Source organism: Leguminivora glycinivorella, chromosome 14 (assembly GCF_023078275.1).
Source record: "Leguminivora glycinivorella isolate SPB_JAAS2020 chromosome 14, LegGlyc_1.1, whole genome shotgun sequence".
NCBI lineage: Eukaryota > Metazoa > Arthropoda > Insecta > Lepidoptera > Tortricidae > Leguminivora > Leguminivora glycinivorella.
This window is the reverse complement of record NC_062984.1, coordinates 4591373-4609602: the sequence shown is the minus strand read 5'-3', so window position 1 is coordinate 4609602 and position 18230 is coordinate 4591373. Positions and strand designations below refer to the sequence as shown.

The 18230-nt window shown below is 40.1% G+C and overlaps 1 protein-coding gene across 3 annotated transcripts in view; it reads left to right on the top strand.

Moving 5' to 3' along the window:
• Nucleotides 1-18230, top strand: part of LOC125233239 (protein tweety-like) — a 190455-nt gene that overhangs the window by 159218 nt on the left and 13007 nt on the right. For all 3 annotated transcript variants that reach the window (XM_048139160.1, XM_048139159.1, XM_048139158.1), the window contains 6 exons: nt 5140-5204; nt 10216-10366; nt 13589-13717; nt 15973-16116; nt 16688-16900; nt 17601-17729. In XM_048139160.1, coding sequence (XP_047995117.1) covers nt 10232-10366; nt 13589-13717; nt 15973-16116; nt 16688-16900; nt 17601-17729 — 750 coding nt within the window. In that variant the 5' untranslated portion in view covers nt 5140-5204; nt 10216-10231. The remainder of the gene's footprint in view (nt 1-5139; nt 5205-10215; nt 10367-13588; nt 13718-15972; nt 16117-16687; nt 16901-17600; nt 17730-18230) is intronic.

Sequence of the window (18230 nt, the reverse complement as noted above, 5' to 3'; positions counted from 1 at the left end):
CATTTCATAGGTATGTAGAATGCATAATTTAAGTAACTTTTTTGTCAATCCGTCACTCATAATCAAGTACCAACCTACCAGTACCATCCTTGCCTTTAGATTTTTTTTTCAAAGAGGAAATCTGACACGCCGAGTTATGTTCTTTCATTATACAATACACTCAAAATATTTGAATGGTTTTATACAAGTTTATTCCAAATGTATATTTATATAATAACACAATTTTCTCTCACATTTCTCTGTAACTTTCACAAGCTCTGCTCAAAATTGCCAACCAAATATTCACTTCATATATTTTTAAACAAGGATCTAGTTAGGTTTGTTTGTCAATGTAAGTCCGTTTTGAACCCTCGTCATACTTCCTACATAATGTAGATAAACAATGTTAGGGGTTGTGGAAGTGTAATGATGTATGAGTAACCCGCGGGGTTTCAATGTAGTGATCGTGAGTCGGAAGGACCCGAAGGACTACGAGGATTAATGGTACATGTCCATCAGTCTGTTAATATGCCCAAATACCTATCCTCGTAAGACCCAGGCCAATTTTTAACCCCCGACGCAAAAACGAAGGGGTGTTATAAGTTTGACGTGTCTGTCTGTGTGTGTCTGTCTATGGCATCGTAGCTGCCGAGCCGAGCGGATGAACCGATTTAGATTTAGTTTTTAGGGTTCCGTACCTCAAAAGGAAAAAACGGAACCCTTATAGGATCACTTTGTTGTCCGTCTGTCCGTCCGTCCGTCTGTCAAGACCCTTTTTCTCAGGAACGCGTGGAGGTATGAAGCTGAAATTTATATCAATTACTCAGGTCTACTGTCCCTTGAAGCTGTGAAAAAATCAAACTTCTAAGCCAACGCAATCAAAAGATAGAGCCGTTTATGCCGCAAATTTTCGACACTTGCAAGGGAATCAAAACCTACAGGGTGCTTCCCGTGAACTCAGAATCTTGAAATTTGGTACGAAGCAACGTCTTATAGCATAGATAAAGGAAAAATTACGAAAACCATAAATTTTTAGTTACATCACATAATATATTTTTTTTTAATAATTTTAACCTTACTACCCATTTCCTCATAAACGCGTAGAGGTATTAAATTGAAATTCATACCAAATACTCAGGTCTATAATACCTTTAAGCTGTAACAAAATCAAACTTCTATGTCAACGCAATCAAAAGAAACAGCAATTTAAGCTGCATATTTTGAAACTCGCAAGTACTCGCAAGGGAATCAAAACCTAAAAGGTACTTCCAGTCGACCTAGAATCTTGAAATTTGGCATGAAGCAACGTTTTATAGCACACATAAAGGAAAAATTCCGAAAACCTTAAATTTTTAGTTACATTACAAAATATATATTATGACTCGATTGTCGTAATGAACGAACTTTGTAAACCTTGCAGGTTTGTACGGAACCCTCGGTGCGCGAGTCCGACTCGCACTTGGCCGGTTTTTTTTGTCTGAAAGCTTAGTTAGTCGAGAGTGTTATTAGCGATGTTTCATGAAAATCGGTCTACTATGTCGCGGTCGGGGGTTTTTACAAAATTTTAATTTTTTAACATTTTGAATTCAGAACTTTCTTCAATTCCCAAAAGAGTTCAAAACTCGAATATTGTTTGTACTTGTACAAGTACGCTGGGACTAACAATGATATGTAAGTACATTGTAGATGCAGTCGCTTGAAACTAGTTACTGCCGTAAAATCTAAGTTACGCTCTTAAATGACGTCCATAAATTCGCCATGGACTTTTGCAGCTCACTGTACATTTCCATGTGTGATTAACTGATTATGCTCGAAATATATTCGGACAAACAAAAATATGCATAGACAAATTATGCGCAAACTATATATACTGTGCCATAATAGTTTATGCGAAAGGTAAATTATGCTAATATCGATTATGCCAAAAAGAATTCTTTTTTTTTTTTCAATTTATTTAGGTAAACAAACAGTCACTACAAAACAGGCTTATTTAAAGTATAATAATAGTGTTTACAGTATGTGTGACCAACACCGTTCACCACTTACTAAATACAGTACATTAAATCATTCGGAGGGTTTTTCATTTGGGTACTTATTACTAAGGTAGGTATAATAATGGAGCTTAAGGCTCAGTTAGGTAACAAAGATAATATTATAATGAACAGAAATACAATAATAAATTCTTAAGAAGGGGACATGTAGATGCAATTTAGTTTTATTTGAATGTCCGTGTCTCTTCGTGTTACGATACAAGTGCCGAAAAGTGGAATTTTGAAACGTGACGTGATAAATTGTTGTTTTAAATCGACACGAGCTACGTATTCCCGCTTCCCAAGTGTATCGTAAACATGGAGTTGTGAAGTTTTGACATGACCGTGTAATGTAGGTACTATGTACTATCAGCTGCAAAAATTCATGGCGAATTTATCAATTAATTTATTCATAGTTTCTCCATGCACTTTTCCAGCTGTACTATCAGCTGCGAACTAGTGTCAGTCTGCCATTATGGTTTGCAAATATGACAAACAAGGCTAATTACTTTATTTGTTGTATGCTTGCTCTACTTATGTAATAGTGTCTCTATAGGTACCTCGTTTTTTTATTAGAGTTAGTTTCGTCGTCAACCTATCTTACATTACAATTTTAACCAGAACGAGAACATAACAGGGCAATATTAGCTATTTTTAGAGTTTTTTTTAATTGCACCCGTAGGTACATCAACCACATCATTTTTTTTATACTACGTTGGTGGCAAACAAGCATACGGCCCGCCTGATGTAAAGCGGTCACCGTAACCTATGGACGCCTGCAACTCAAACAGTGTCACATGCGCGTTGCCACCCCATTAGAAACTTGTACATTCCCTTTTGCCTGTGTACAAGTTCTAAGGAGGGTTCGGGTTGCCGACGACTCAAAGGACAATAGACGGAACAAGTTAGTTCCGTAAGTCCTCCCGTCATCAGCACACCGCACCCTCGTTGAGCTCTGGCAGCCTTACTCACCGGCAGGAACACAACACTATGAGTAGGGTCTAGTGCTATTTGGCTGCGGTCTTCGGTCTTCAGTGCTATTTGATCATTTGCTAAGCAAAATTGGAGTGATTATTTATTTATTTATGTTCCATTACTTTTACGTTCTCTCTAATGCTAAAAAAAACCGGCCAAGAGCGTGTCGGGCCACGCTCAGTGTAGGGTTCCGTAGTTTTCCGTATTTTTCTCAAAAACTACTGAACCTATCAAGTTCAAAACAATTTTCCTAGAAAGTATTTATAAAGTTCTACTTTTGTGATTTTTTTCATATTTTTTAAACATATGGTTCAAAAGTTAGAGGGGGGGGACGCACTTTTTTTTTCCTTCAGGAGCGATTATTTCCGAAAATATTAATACTATCAAAAAACGATCTTAGTAAACCCTTATTCATTTTTTAATACCTATCCAACAATATATCACACGTTGGGGTTGGAACACAGAGAACCTCCTATAGAGTAGAAATCTTGTATATTTTGTTCGCGATACGAGTCACCAGTGTTTGGGGTGCGAGGAGCGGGCGGGGAATGTGTTAAGCGCGCTGTGATTGGCCGTTTCAAGGACGGCGGGCAGTCGCGCCAGATGAAAAGGGACAGAAGTATGACTGTCCCTCTACTGACGCGTAAGTGGCCAATGTAAGTTGACCTATGCCGGCTCTGAATAAATTATAAATATGACTTATTTGTGGAATGTAATGCCGTCTGTTTTTAAATTTGAGCTTCTTGTTACCTTTCCACACCATTTCACACTACAGGTGGACATCTTTAAGGCATCAAAATACCCTTTTCCAATTTTTTAGTGCGAAAAACACGCGCTGCTTTCGGGTCTGTTACTTGGTCGATACTGATCGGGCACGGCGAGCGCCCGCGCTTATATCAGTGCAAATACTAGGAAGGCTGGCGACCGCGAGTCGTCTTGTAATGGATGTCTATAGGGGTTGGTCTGTGGGTTGGAATGAAAAAAAATATCAGCCCCCTCTTTACATGTAGGGGGGGGTACCCTAATAAATCATTTTTTTCCATTTTTTATTTTTGCACTTTGTTGGCGTGATTGATATACATATTGGTACCAAATTTCAGCTTTCTAGTGCTAACGGTTACTGAGATTATCCGCGGACGGACGGACGGACGGACGGACAGACAGACATGGCGAAACTATAAGGGTTCCTAGTTGACTACGGAACCCTAAAAATGAAGTACAGTGTCACATCAACGAGATTATCATTGATTAAGTTTTTGTGCGATGACGATGATCTATTTATTCTCTGTCATCACGTCGATACAAAAGCGTTCCATAATTAGCCAATTAGTTGTGGTAATTACCATTAAGGGAGCCGGCGTTGTTATTACCCCATTTACGGTATAAGACAAGTTTGGTGAATGGTAGCTGTTTAACAGAAGAGTGATAATTTAGGGGTATACTGGGAACACTTGACAAGGTGAAACACTTGTGGAAGATTTGTCGATACCGAACATTCTCCTCACGTGTGAAAGTCAACGCTACGGTAACACCAAGCCAACACTGACATTGGCAAATTCACCCTGTGAAAATTGGCAGGGAGTAAAAGCCAAAGCAGGAAAAAAAAAAGATTTGTCGAAGTTCTAGACTTACTTGAGTTTCTACAACCTATTTTTATTTTTTTCCATTGACTTGAATGGAAGGTTCTTTAGGTCTAATACAAGTAATTTCTCTATGAAACTAAAGTCTTAACTTTTACTGTTATGGAGTTATTCGAAAAATATTTAAATTTAATGAGTGAACGTCTATCACAACCTTTACTACATTCTTATTATAACAGATACACACACACCTATTAAATCATTATGTATGAAAACAATTTTAAAGCTCGGCCACACATGCGCGTTTTGAGAGCGTAGGCGGAGCGTTAGCGGAGCGGAATGATAGCGGTGGCGGTGCGCCGGACGAACGCTGGCGTTGCGCCCAGCGGACGCCGGCGGGAACTAACGAGCGCGGATTGCGAGCGGAATGCGCGCCTAACTCTCCGCTAACGCTACGCTATCAAAACGCTATGTGGCGGAGGCTTTAAATTATGTAGATATAAAATTGTATTATATAAATATATCTTGCAAAAAAGGGAATATTTTATTAATCTTAAACTTTTTGTTGTCCACAGATGTCCTCAGTGAGGGCGTGACTGGCTGCCATGTTGTCGTAGACGAGCACTTCTTGCTTCTTCTGGTAAGTTCTTATTAGTGTTGTTTTAATTTGGTCTTTGCCTTTATTTTGTCTAAGTCGTCCTTGGTCAATTGATTAGAGAATCTTCAGATTCGCCAAACGAGAGAACCCTGCAGGCCTATATTGCTTGCAATTTTATCACTTATCCATATATCAAAGACATATGTAACTCTAACAAAAAAACGTACCTCAGGACCACATAGAAAAAGGTACGGTGGCCTAGATGGCGTTACACCTTTGGGGGACGCTCGGCTAGATGGCGCTAATATTAATATTTGTCATTTTAACACATATCATGCTGAGAATATGGGCCAAATTGTCAAAACTGAGGTTTAAAAGTTTTAAGCTTGTGTCGAGAGATGGCAGTCTATTCTTTATGATTACATATTTTACTTTGACAGTAACTCTCTGTAATACTTGATCCTCTTTGTACCAATACGAATTTCAACATTTCGCAAACCTTAATTGAGTTCTAATTTGGTACTGAATGCCAGTTCTGTTCTTGGTTTGTCATTAATATGGAGTCATGATGGAGTCTAAAAATAACAGAACAAATCCACAAAAGGGTCAGGACCACTTCTTGTCACGCGACAAATTGTTTATCCCTTTCTAAACACTATAGTACGAAAAAGAACCATAACAGTTGTATCAGATAAGCCATCCCTTTCTAAACAGTACGAGTGAGAGAGACATGACAGTTGTAAGACACGTGGGTGCCACGCGGTGGCCACCAGATGGGATGTTCACGCCAGCATGCTAATTTCATGTGTAGTTCGGAGAAAAGAGTTTTTGTATGGCGATAATCTTGGTAATAATGGGACCCTTTTGAGCGTGAAAGACTTTAAACATAGCTTGTGGTCACAAATGCGTTCATTTTGTAGAGGTTAACAATGTTCAAGAGTATTCCTCAAGTCGATAGCACGAGTAGTTCTCGAGATATTTAGAAATGTGACAGACGGACAGAGTCGCACCATAAGGGTTTATTTTGTACCTTTTTGGTACGGAACCCTAAAAATATAAAAAAATCAAACTAATACTGAAGAATATAACCAAAAGGGATGTCTGTTGGTATGTATATGTATATAAACAAATATGTCACTAGAAAAGGCGCGATTTGTTTTTTTCATATTATGATTAAAATTCACGCTAACATTTTAATTTTTTTTCTAGTGTCGAAAATATAGTATTTTTCAATCAAATAGTCAAAATTGCTTGCTATTAAGCTTTGTTTTGCTGTTCCTTTTGATACTCGCGCGTCCTATACACTAAAGGCGGCGGAATAACATTCCATAAAAAAGCGCACATATCTGAAACATAACGCAGTTAGTTTGGTTAATGAAGCGCGAACGTTACCTGTCTTATCTCCCATCTTAATTGATAGCTAACGGCGCCCGTTCGCCCATTAACACCAAATTTAATTACGGTATAGACGGTATACACAAACATTTTTAATCGTCATAATTTGGGGAAGTATTATATTGAGCTAAGCAGTATGACTATGAGTTTATAAAACGTTTTAAAAATGGCATTAATTGTATGAAGAGTCGGTTTATTGGGAACTTTATGTTCATTTCTGTAATCAATTATTAGTAAAACAAACCACACTATCTGTAACAATCTTTATCCATCAAAGTCAAGTGGATTAATTATCTATTACTCATACTCATACTCATATTTATTAATAATATCAATTACAGGTCAAGCTTACATATTATAATTACAATCACAGAAAATTTGTAAATTTATATATACATTAATTTATTTTATTAATTAGCTTTCATATTATTCATTCATATTTCGAGTTAATGTATTCCTCGACATTATAAAACGGCCGCTCGATGAGCCAATTTTTGAGTTTCACTTTGAAACTAACAAGAGAAGGTGCATCAGTTATAGATGCTGGTAAATTGTTGTATACAGCGGGGCCCATGACATGTATAGATTTGGCTGCCTTGGCCAAAGTACGTGGCACTGCCGCTAATTTATGTCCGTAGCGTGTAACGCGATCGCTTTTTTCACCACGCCTGGGATATTCATCCAGGTTCTCCCGCACGTAAACTGCTGTCTGCAGTATTAGGAGACCCGGCAATGTGATAACTCCCAGGGCGATGAAATTACTTAATACAAAGTCTGACCAGAAATATATTATGACTATTGTCCAGAGGGCGCTGTTATTCAGATGTATGGGGTGACAATTCAGTTTAGTACGAAGAAAATAGTTAGATAGATAGATAGATAGATATACGTTTATTTGTTTGTCACAATACACAAAAGAAATAAGTTACAAAAAAGAATTAGAATACATAATAAGCAAATTGGAAAACAGGAAATTACACAGATTTTAACCATAGCGTACTATGATACTGTGCGCGTCGCAACAAGACAAAAGGGTTACGGCTCAGTATTACGCTACGCCCTGAGGCAGCAGCACTGATATTCTGCCGGAACCGGATCAGATCACGATAACACATAATTGATTGAATGAGAAATATTGTAAAGAGATGAAATTATATACCGAAAATATCTATAAATAATTGCCTATGAAAAAGTTCTAGTAAAGTAGTTCTAATAAAATTCCGCAATATGACGTGAGATCGTATATTTCTTGTCAAGCTTTACATCTTTCGTAGTTCCTTTCTCTCTGTGTCTTATGTTCTTTCACTGGAATGGGCCATTTCGGTTGGTCAAAATATCCTATTGTCGAAGTTGTAATTAAGTATATAATATTTATTTGCTTTTAAAGTTAATAGTTATGCTTTTATAAAAGTAAAGTAGTATTTCAATGTAAAACTCATCCCCTTTTTATTGTTAATCATTTAGCCAGTGCCAATATTGTTTGTTTAGCAATCTTATCGGCCCGTCCGCCCTAATTTTTGAACTTGGCACTCGCGCTTCCATTATGAAATGTTAAACAATATTACCCAACTTTATATAAGCGACCCGTGTTTTAAATATCACTGCCTTGCGTTATCCCGGCATTTGCCATGGCTCATGAGAGCCTGCGGTCCGCTTTGACAACTAATCCCAAGTTTTGGCGTAAACACTACTTTACGAAAGCGACTGCCATCTGACCTTCCAACCCGAGGGGTAACTAGGCCTTATTGGTAGTAGTCCGGTTTCCTCACGATGTTTTCCTTTACCGAAAAGCGACTGGCAAATATCAAACGACATTTCGCACACAAGTTCCGAGAAACTCATTGGTACGTGCCGGGGTTCGAACCCGCGACCTCCGGATTGAAAGTCGTACGCTCTTACCGCTAGGCTACCAGCGCTTCTGCTATGTCATAAACATAAACTGTCAGATCAATTGGTTGTGTCAAGGGTTAGAGGCCAAATTCATTGACAAAACGTTTCAATTGTAAGAGGCCCTACAGCCACGTGCGTTTGTTATTTTAAAGAGTTTATTTACACGCCGAGACGTTGAGGTCAGATGGAAGGATGGAATGTTACTAAAGGTTATAAATAATTGGCTTGACATTATATGAATGTTTATTGTTTATATTACTTATTAAAAACATTATGCTTAATGTCGATTGAAGTATACCCAAATACTTCAGTCGGATGGCTTCAGTGTTGGAGCGGTTTCGGACTTCGTCCTATCCGAAACCAATCGAAACCTGTGAAAATATGGTCCTTAGTAGCCGTAGAATTTCAATGGTAATTTACGCACTAGATCCGAAGAATCATCATCATCCTCCTTGCGTTATTCCGGTATTTTTGCAATGGCTCATGGGAGCCTGGGGTCCGCTTTGACAGGTAATCCCAAGATTTGGCGTAGGTACTAGTTTTTACGAAAGCGACTGCCATCTGACCTTCTAACCCGAAGGGTAACTAGGCCTTATTGGAATTAGTCCGGTTTCCTCACGATGTTTTCCTTCACCGTAAAGCGACTGGCAAATATCAAATGTCATTTCGCACACAAGTTCAGGAAATCTCATTGGTACGAGCCGGGTTCGAACCAGCGACCTCCGGATCGAAAGTCGCACGCTCTTACCGCTAGGCCACCAGCGCTTCGCACTAGATCCGAAGAATGACGGAAATAAATTGAATGACGTTGATCGGAGTTTCAAGGGTTTTCACGGGGATTGGATTCGGATCGGTCGTAGTGCGAAACCGCTCTTACTGGCCCTGTCAATCCGAGACGTTATCTTAAAGTTTTCTTTCCTCTTCGAAATTTATCCTCCATCCATCCAGGAACTAGCTAATCTAGCCATGTAGAAATCCCAGCCCTTTAAGCCAAATCTCATAGAAAATTACTTGAGATATGGGCATGGGCAAGTTATGACGCCATCTATGAAAGTCGCCAACCCTATTGTCCCCTTCTAAAGGCCTGCATACCTCACTAATCCGCTGTTTGTACCAACACACACACACACATGAAAGCGATTGGCACGTCGTCGAGATCACTTCGATCTCTTGACAGCGACATAGACACATTGCCCCACTTTCTCGACGCGGTGACAATTAAAAATAAACTGGGCAAAGGACGCGACTTTGTGGTAAAAACAAGTTAATTTTAGTACCTTTACCCTATGATAGACGATTCGAAGATTTTAGTTTTTTTTAGTTAAGTAAGTAAGTAGCAGTTTTATATTGATTATGTAAATTATGTATAATAAGTAGATGATCTGAGTTTGTTCAATGTACATAGAAATAGCTTAGTTTAAAATAATTTCAGTATAGAAGATTTTACTTACGTGTTTTTATGAAGAGACAATTTGAGGAAGATAACTATGAAGACAACAAAGTGAAAGAAGTTAAATTCGTTGTGGTCGTCATATCGCAGCAAGTGCCGCAAACCAGGTCTCATCGACGAACAATGCACTTACGAGTACGCTACTCCGTCCGCTTCTCGGCAAGCTTTTTCACCTTTGATAGTCAATCTTAAAGGCTGCCATGTCCCTCTTGGCGTTGTAGCAAGGAAAAAAGCAAGGGTCACTAATAGCTGCTAATAGGTAGTCCATAGGAAAAGCCCTGCAAGTTTGTCCTAGAAAGATTTTTTTTTTACTTCCAGGTGTGACACTGCCACCATGGGCGGCTCGGGCGTCTCCGACGAGTACACCCCCCCGCGGCTCTCGCGGCTGCTCCACGCCCTCCCCCACATCAACGTCACGCTACACCGCGTCAATGACACCTTCGCGCCAGACTCGCCCGTCTACCTCGAGGTGAGTGTTAGGCCTCCGGCTATGCCGCTCGGATTCCACGTCACGCTACACCGCGTCAATGACACGTCCGCGCCAGACTCGCCCGTCTACCTCGGCGTGAGTGTTAGGCCTCCGGCTACACCGCCCATGTGCATGTGGAGTACCACATGATAGTCGCACTACACCGCGTCAACTACACGTGACGACACAGGTCCCAACTCTCTGGTTCCACTCCCAGTACCTGCTGCAAGCCCGTCTGCATCGAGCGCATCGTCTACATCGGTAGTTTATCTGTTCTGATATATCTACACTGAAAGGGATAAGTAGATCACATGAAACTGCTCAAGTTTCAGTGCCACTCTTAGCAATTAATGGGTTGAAACCGAAATTTTGATATCGTAGTGATATATAACTGGTTGCTAGCCCATCGCTCACGTCATTTAGACACAAATCCCAGAGTCGCCTTCTACGACATCCACGGGAGTAAAGAGGGTGAATTCTAGACATTAAACTAATAAAAAAAGGGGCTGAATTCTGTTCGCATATCATGGTTGGAAATGTTAGATTGCGATGCTTATTAGTGTGAGGTGTGATGTCAACGACACCTTAATCGATATCTTCATTAGTAGAGAAGTATCAAGTAGATAAAGAGTTCGTCAACAACGTTTTTAAGTAACCAATTGCAATAAGCTCATACCTAAGAAGACTACAAGTGTGGAATTAACTCAACTGAGAAACATATATTTGTCGAATGAAAACTTGGAAAAAAAGGTGTTACGAGTATTTTCTGCTCTTTTTTGCCAGGCTGTAAAGTGTAAATCCCATAACACATAAATCGATATTTTTTTAAAAGGACTCATGAGACCTAACAATCCCCACACTGTCGGATTAGGGATTGCAGTACCGGTACTGTTTTAAAGAACCGGGATTTTCGGTACCGAAGTAATATGGAACCGGGATTTCCCGGGATTTTCGGTACTTTCGGGACTGGTCTAATTTTTTCGTTTTTTCAAATAAAACAACATATTTTTTTGCATTTTACATCCTTTATAAATATATTACCATAACCAAACCGCACCGGCTTCGCTCGGCGTATTATTTTATGTGCCTTTTTTTATTTCATAGTCATTTTCATAGTGAGATTATACCGTGCAACAACAACAAAAAATCGTGAAGAATTCCGCCTAAACCCGACTATCTGGCAACCATAGGCACCAATGGTTACCGTTGCAATACATTGCTCCGATTAAGTGATCTGCCATTACTGATGGGAGATGTTTAATCGCTTAGTAAAAGAAATAAGACAAATACTATTAAAGAAATATAATAATTGATTATAGACCGGCAGTAAAACCTCACAAAATTCCCCAAACATGTAATTTAAATCAAAGAATGTAAACTAAGGGAAACAAAACATTTGAGATGGTGCACTATTTTTTTGCTAGTCAGAGGGATCGTTCTCGAGAAAATTAGTAATTTTCTGGAATTTTTTGGTGGTTAACCGTAATATCACAATATATGTAAACATTTTTTAAAAGTTAAGCATGTTTATTTTTAGCAGTTATCATTAAAAGTTAGACATAAGCCATTGCCGACTTTTTTTCTAGACCTACATTTATGTGTCAGAGCGACAATTCCACCATACATTATTTTGTTATAAGTCGATCGGTACGTACAGGCAGGGTTTCAATTGAAGCGTGATTTTTACCGACTTTTAGCACATATATACAATTATACACACAGTCATATTTTAATAATCAATTTATAATAAGAAAACCTTAAACACTCCTCAAGAATCACTCTATTCATACATAGGTAATAAATAAATAAATAAATGGGTGAAAAACACATAAATATACGTTTAGTAGTTTTTGAGTTGAGGCGACTGTGGGATATGGGTTAAATTGTGGCGTAGGCGAGAGGCTGCAGGTTGCCAGCACTGCAATGTCACAGTTTCGATTTCTGTCAACCCCTTATTTGCCAAGAGTGGCATTGAAGCTTTAATACTTTCATGTGCTCTGCCTACCCCTTTATGGGATACAGGCGTGATTGTATGAATGTATGTATGTAGTTTTTGAGTCTATCGTACACAGGTTTATAACATGCAGAGAAATGAGTCAAATGAGATTTATGAGATTGAGAGAGGAAAAATAAATACACAAATTAATATAACAAACCTTCAACAAAAATACAAAACTCGACTACTGAACTGGCTAGTGGGGCTAGCTAGGGTATCGCGGTGGCTACAGCTGCCAGGTTGCAACTGCCATACGCTATTAAATAGAGATTAAGAGCGAGTTACTGTATCTACGTCTATTTTTTAACTGTTTAAATAATATAAACAGAAATAAATAAATTTTGTAGCACAAAATGTCACTAAAAAATATTTCCCGAAAGTACCGAAAGTACCGGGATTTCTCAAGTTGATTTCCCGGTTCTTTGCTTGGCCAAAAATCCCGGGAATTCCCGGTACTTTCGGTACCGGTATTTCCCGGGAGCAAACCCTATGTCGGATCGTCTTATACGACAAGTGCACGATGTCAAGTGGATCGGTGTGATGGTGTCAAGTGCGCTGTGCCATAACACTCAAAGGTGTTATTGATTGCTTATGTTCTTTCAATTTGTAGGGACAAGTGCTTATTCTGCCACTCTCTTCGTGTCATTGTGCAGTTACGATTTGAGTACCATTTTGTTTTATAAATATTGTTTTCTTGAAAGTAGAGGGCGTAATAGAAAGGAAAATACTCTTTTAGTAAGCAATATATAGTACTAGCTTTTGCTCGCGGCAGTCGCGGCTTCGCACGCGTTATGAAGAGACAAAAAGTAGCCTATGTCACTCTCCATCCCTTCAACTATCTCCACTTAAAAAATCACGTCAATTCGTCGCTCCGATTTGCCGTGAAAGACGGACAAACAAACAGACGCACACACTTTCCCATTTATAATATTAGTATGGATTAGTATGAATGATTCTTTCATTCTAAATACTGTTTGTAGAGGTACAGTCAATGGCGGCCAAAGTGGCCATGTATCTTGTTAAATCATTCTTATCTTGCAAATGGACGATTTGAACACTTTTGCCATAACAGACAACTGTATTAACTGCACCCTTGTACAAAGCGTGCTAAACATATACCTACACACTATGAAAGGAATGCTTCCCTGAAGTCGTAAACTTTCGCCTTATTCACAATTTAAAGATCTAGTGATCAAAAATTTAATGATTGTTTTTCTCGTTTCCAGAGTCTGGGTATCCTCGGCTCCATCCCCGGAGCCTGGCTGATCCTCACCCTGACGATACTGCTCATCTACCTGCTGACAAGATGCTGCGACAGGAAGCAGCGTCCTCCCAGGAGCATCACCGCTCTAAAGGTAATATCTTTAACTGTATATCCGACTGTACTATTATTTTCGTCATCATTATCAGCCACTGCTGGACAAAGGCCTCTCTCAAGATACATTCTGGAGAGTGTGCACGGGAACTGCATGACCTGGTTCCTCCTTCCCCGTTCCATCACCGGAAAACCAGGCGTGGGGAGCGGTTTCACCCTTACGTTGTCGACCTGCCTTTCATTCGCACGAAGAGGTTTGCCTCTTCTTTCCTAATGCGAACTGTTAAGGAATGGAACATGCTCCCCTCATCTGTATTCCCGGGCGAATACAATCTGGGTGTATTCAAGTCAAGAGTGAATAGGCTATTACTGAACCAGTGAGCTACAACCTCGGCCTTGTCGTCACTTTCCATCAGGTGCGACTAAGGTCAATTACTGGCCAGTTTATAATAAAAAAAGAAATAAAAGGAGATCCACAAGATCCAGCAACACGCGTCTAGTAGGTAGTTTCTTGCGCAATTTACCAGTTGTTGGTTTCGTACCTTTACCTTTTGAGTAGCCTGTTGCTATTCAAGATCCCACCTCCATTGCCTTTTGAGTGATTTTGAGACATCTAATGAGGCCTATAGTGTGCGACTACTGAACTGAATCCAAATCCGGACAAATGCTTCATGATCCACTATCGAAGGTGAATTGGACTGTGAAAGAGCTGATATGAAACCAACGCAACTGAACGGTGAGATGACGGGCAATAATGAAATATGCAAGAGAAAGATCTTTATTCCGAGCCCTTTATGCAGCATTTAAAATTTTAAACTGACCTGGTTCTGTATGTGCTCTTACTGAAATTTAACTCTTGACGAAAAATCTACTTTAAAAATTATTTGATTAACACAAGAACAACAAACAGTCCGTTGACATATATCCGATGCACGTTGGAACAATCAAAGTAATAAGAATAACACTATTAATACTGTGAACACAATCAGACTTCACACAGTACGGACACCATATGCTACCACGCTATGCTATGCACGCGACATGCTTAGAACGTCATATCTACTTTTAAGAAGTCATTCAGTAATATACCTTGTTGTCTTACAGACAAGTTGCATAGTTGAATAGATTTTCAAATGTAGATACGGTAGATACCTATGTTTGGTGGTGCAGCAATATGGGATCGTTCAAGGTTTATGTCTAGGGATGTACCGACTATTGATTTGGCCCACTAGGCCGACTACCGACTAGTCGGCCAGCTAGTGGGCTATTCGGCTAAAACACAATTTTCGGCTAAATTCATCAGAATTTTTGAATGTTATTTTTGGTCCTTCGTTCGTTTTTTTCATTATTTTTTACAGGCTCCAAGGTCTATGAGAATATATATACAATCAATTTTCGAATTTTAACAACCGGTTTGGCTTAGTGGGTACGTGGACTTATTTAGTGATCCTGCCTATGAAACCGAGATTCTTAGGTAGGACATTTATTTTTTGTGATGATTACATATTTTTTTTGGCTAACAAAGGCATGAATAATATTTAGGTACATAATACCAGCTGTTAATTTATGTTGTTATACTGTTTTTATATCACTCAGTACCTAAGTGCCGACTAATCGCCGACAATTCTGGCCGGATAGTCGGCTTTCCCGACTAGTCGGCGACTAGTACATCCCTATTTACGTCCCATTTAATGGCCCTCAATGTGTCAGCGATCTGTCTAAACCCATTAAACGCCGTTGTTATAAACATTAACATGGTGATGTGTTTTAGGTTAGAGTTTTTGATGGAACTTTCTCGTTTTGATTGGAGCCGTGTAAAAACAATTAACGCATACCGAGGGGTAGTTAAATGAAACATAATGACTTGACCGTTTCGTAATGTTCGTAACCAAACTCAATTTGCGATGGAATATTAAAATCTGCGTTGTAAGATTAACACATGCGCCTATTATTTGGCAGGTGACTGGCGTGACTGCGTATTTTAGGACGTTCGTTTTTTTAGCCGGTAGCCCTACTTCAGGTCTACAAGCAGTATAACCGACAATTTTTGGGGTTTCTGGTTGTGTTTGAGTCCATCAAAAACGCACTATGAAGTAAACATGCACGTACTATCTTGTTCTGCAGGGCTAAGATGGACAGCTGTCTATAATTTGTCTACTGTCACGTTCTTTCAAGTATGTAAGTGCGAAAGTGACGCATGATATGACAAGTAAAAGTAACAACAGGCAATAAACACGACCATCATACGGTCACTGATGACTGTTTAAATCTTTATCCTATTCCTCTGTCTTTCAGATAACCCTGATGATCCTATCTGTACTCTGCTGCATGGCGATAGGCGTGGGTCTGTTCGGAAACGATGACCTTCACAATGCCATGCTGCAGAGCATCCAGGCTGGCAACCAGCTCGCGGCGCTGGTGAACACCGTGAAAAACCAGGTAAATTCTTCAGTAATGACCTCCAGGTCTTTTAGTGTTTCCGGTGTCCATGGGCGGCAGTAATCTCTTACCATCAGGCGACCTGTATGCTCGTTTGCCTCCTAATGCATAAACAAATTACCAGAACATAACAGTTCCTAGAGTGCACAGGACGGAATCTACACTAAATATTAAGAACAAGTTTGTAATGCCGGATTTGTGGCTCGGCCTGGCCTGCAAAATGTTATGGTTCATTCAAGCTACCGAAGCTAGTTTGTGGTTGCTGTTGTAGTCCTTAGGCACCCCAGAGGTGCAAAGGGCCTTCACGAGCTCGCGCCACGCTCGCTCCAGCTCAAACCAGCAGCTCGTCCATTTCATTTCATTTTTTACGGGTATTTCTGATCCTTACTGCTTTCCTGTCATCAATGGCAAAGTGAACGGAGATTTAATATTTATTTATTGTTAAAACAGCGGGCGGTATAATTCCATTTTAGCAAGTCGTTCAAATTCGTTTTGACAATTCTTAAAAAGAAGCTGTTTTGACTAGGAGGCAAGTAGCCTATTACTTACCTTTGTGTTTCTTCGTCCACAGTCCAGTATCCTGGAGGAAGCGATGGGATCCCGCGCCCGTGCGCCGCTCGCGCGCCTCGCCGACGCGTTGGACGCGCCCGTTTCCAACCAAACAGCGTTGGGAACATTACTGCGAGCGCTGTCCACTCTGAGGAACAACGCCTCTGCAGCTGCGTCGGCGGCTGATAATCTGAGGAGGCCACTGGCGCAGTTAAATTTGGACGCTTTCATGAAGGTTCGTTGGCTAAAAATCCAAGATGGCTTTATTGGCTTTGACGACCGGTCTGGCGCAGTCGGTAGTGAGCCTGCCTGCTACGCCGCGGTCCCGGGTTCGAATCCCGGTAAGGGCATTTATTTGTGTGATGAGCACATATATTTGTTCCTGAGTCATGGATGTTTTCTATGTATATAAGTATGTATTTATATATTATATATATATCGTTTTCTGAGTACCCACAACACAAGCCTTCTTGAGCTTACCTCAGTCAATCTGTGTAAGAATGTCCTATAATATTTATTTATTAAGAAGTTCTTGCTAAAGCGTTGGACGAGATGATCTCCATCTCCTTACTGCGAGCGCTGTCTACTTTGAGGAACAATGCTTGTGTTGTTGAGTCTTCAGTAGACAATTTCATGAGGCACACAGTCTAACAGCACACAGCAGTTATGATTTAATTTATCTTTAGGTTTAAATTGCGTAAAACTTTGAAGATAGCTCAATAAAAAGTCGTTAACTTGCTGAGATGTTGGAGGCGTCGGGATTCAATCAAACAGTGTTGGGGACTAGTGTCGTCTACTTTGACAGCAACGCCTTCGTTGTTGCGTCGGCCGCTGATTATTTAGGGAGAACAATGGTGCAAAAATATATTCTTTTCTTAAAAGGTTTATGTATCCTATAGTATCAAACTGGTGATGAAATGCTTTTATAATTTCAGCGAGCATGGGTGTGGGAGGCCGCTCGCTGGGCCGGCGGCATGGCGGGCTGGTGTTGCGGAGGTGTAGTCTGCGTTGCTCTGCTGGCGGCCGCTGCTCGACGCTCGCGGCGCGCTCTCTTGCTGCTCTGCGTAAGTTACACCTAAAGCGTATTGCGACGGAATCAGAATCCGAAGATTGCAAGTTCGGGTCCTGTCACGGTCGCCATGTACGGAGGGCGTGGGGAAGGATGTGAATCAAGCAAATATTAGGCTCTAACTGAACTGTATTTGGTACAAGGCGCGGTTGTAATATATCTTACCAATACAAAACCATTCAATCATTCTTGCGACCATGAGTGGGAGGCGCTCTGTTGGTCCACTGCGTATTTATAGAATGCCCGCTTCGTGCTGCGAAGTAACTAGTACCAAGGTACAAGATACAAAGTATTTATTTGCCAGAATACAGTGGGTGTATGTGGTACAGTGTAGGTACTCTACTCACAACTGAGCATGCAAAAATTACAAAACAATATATTATTTCATGCAAATAAATTTGAACTAAACAAATAAACAAAACCCAGTGTGCTCGAGTACCACTACTACGAGTAAGCTACCTTTATTATAATGCCAGCGTGTATGGGCGGTTGTCGC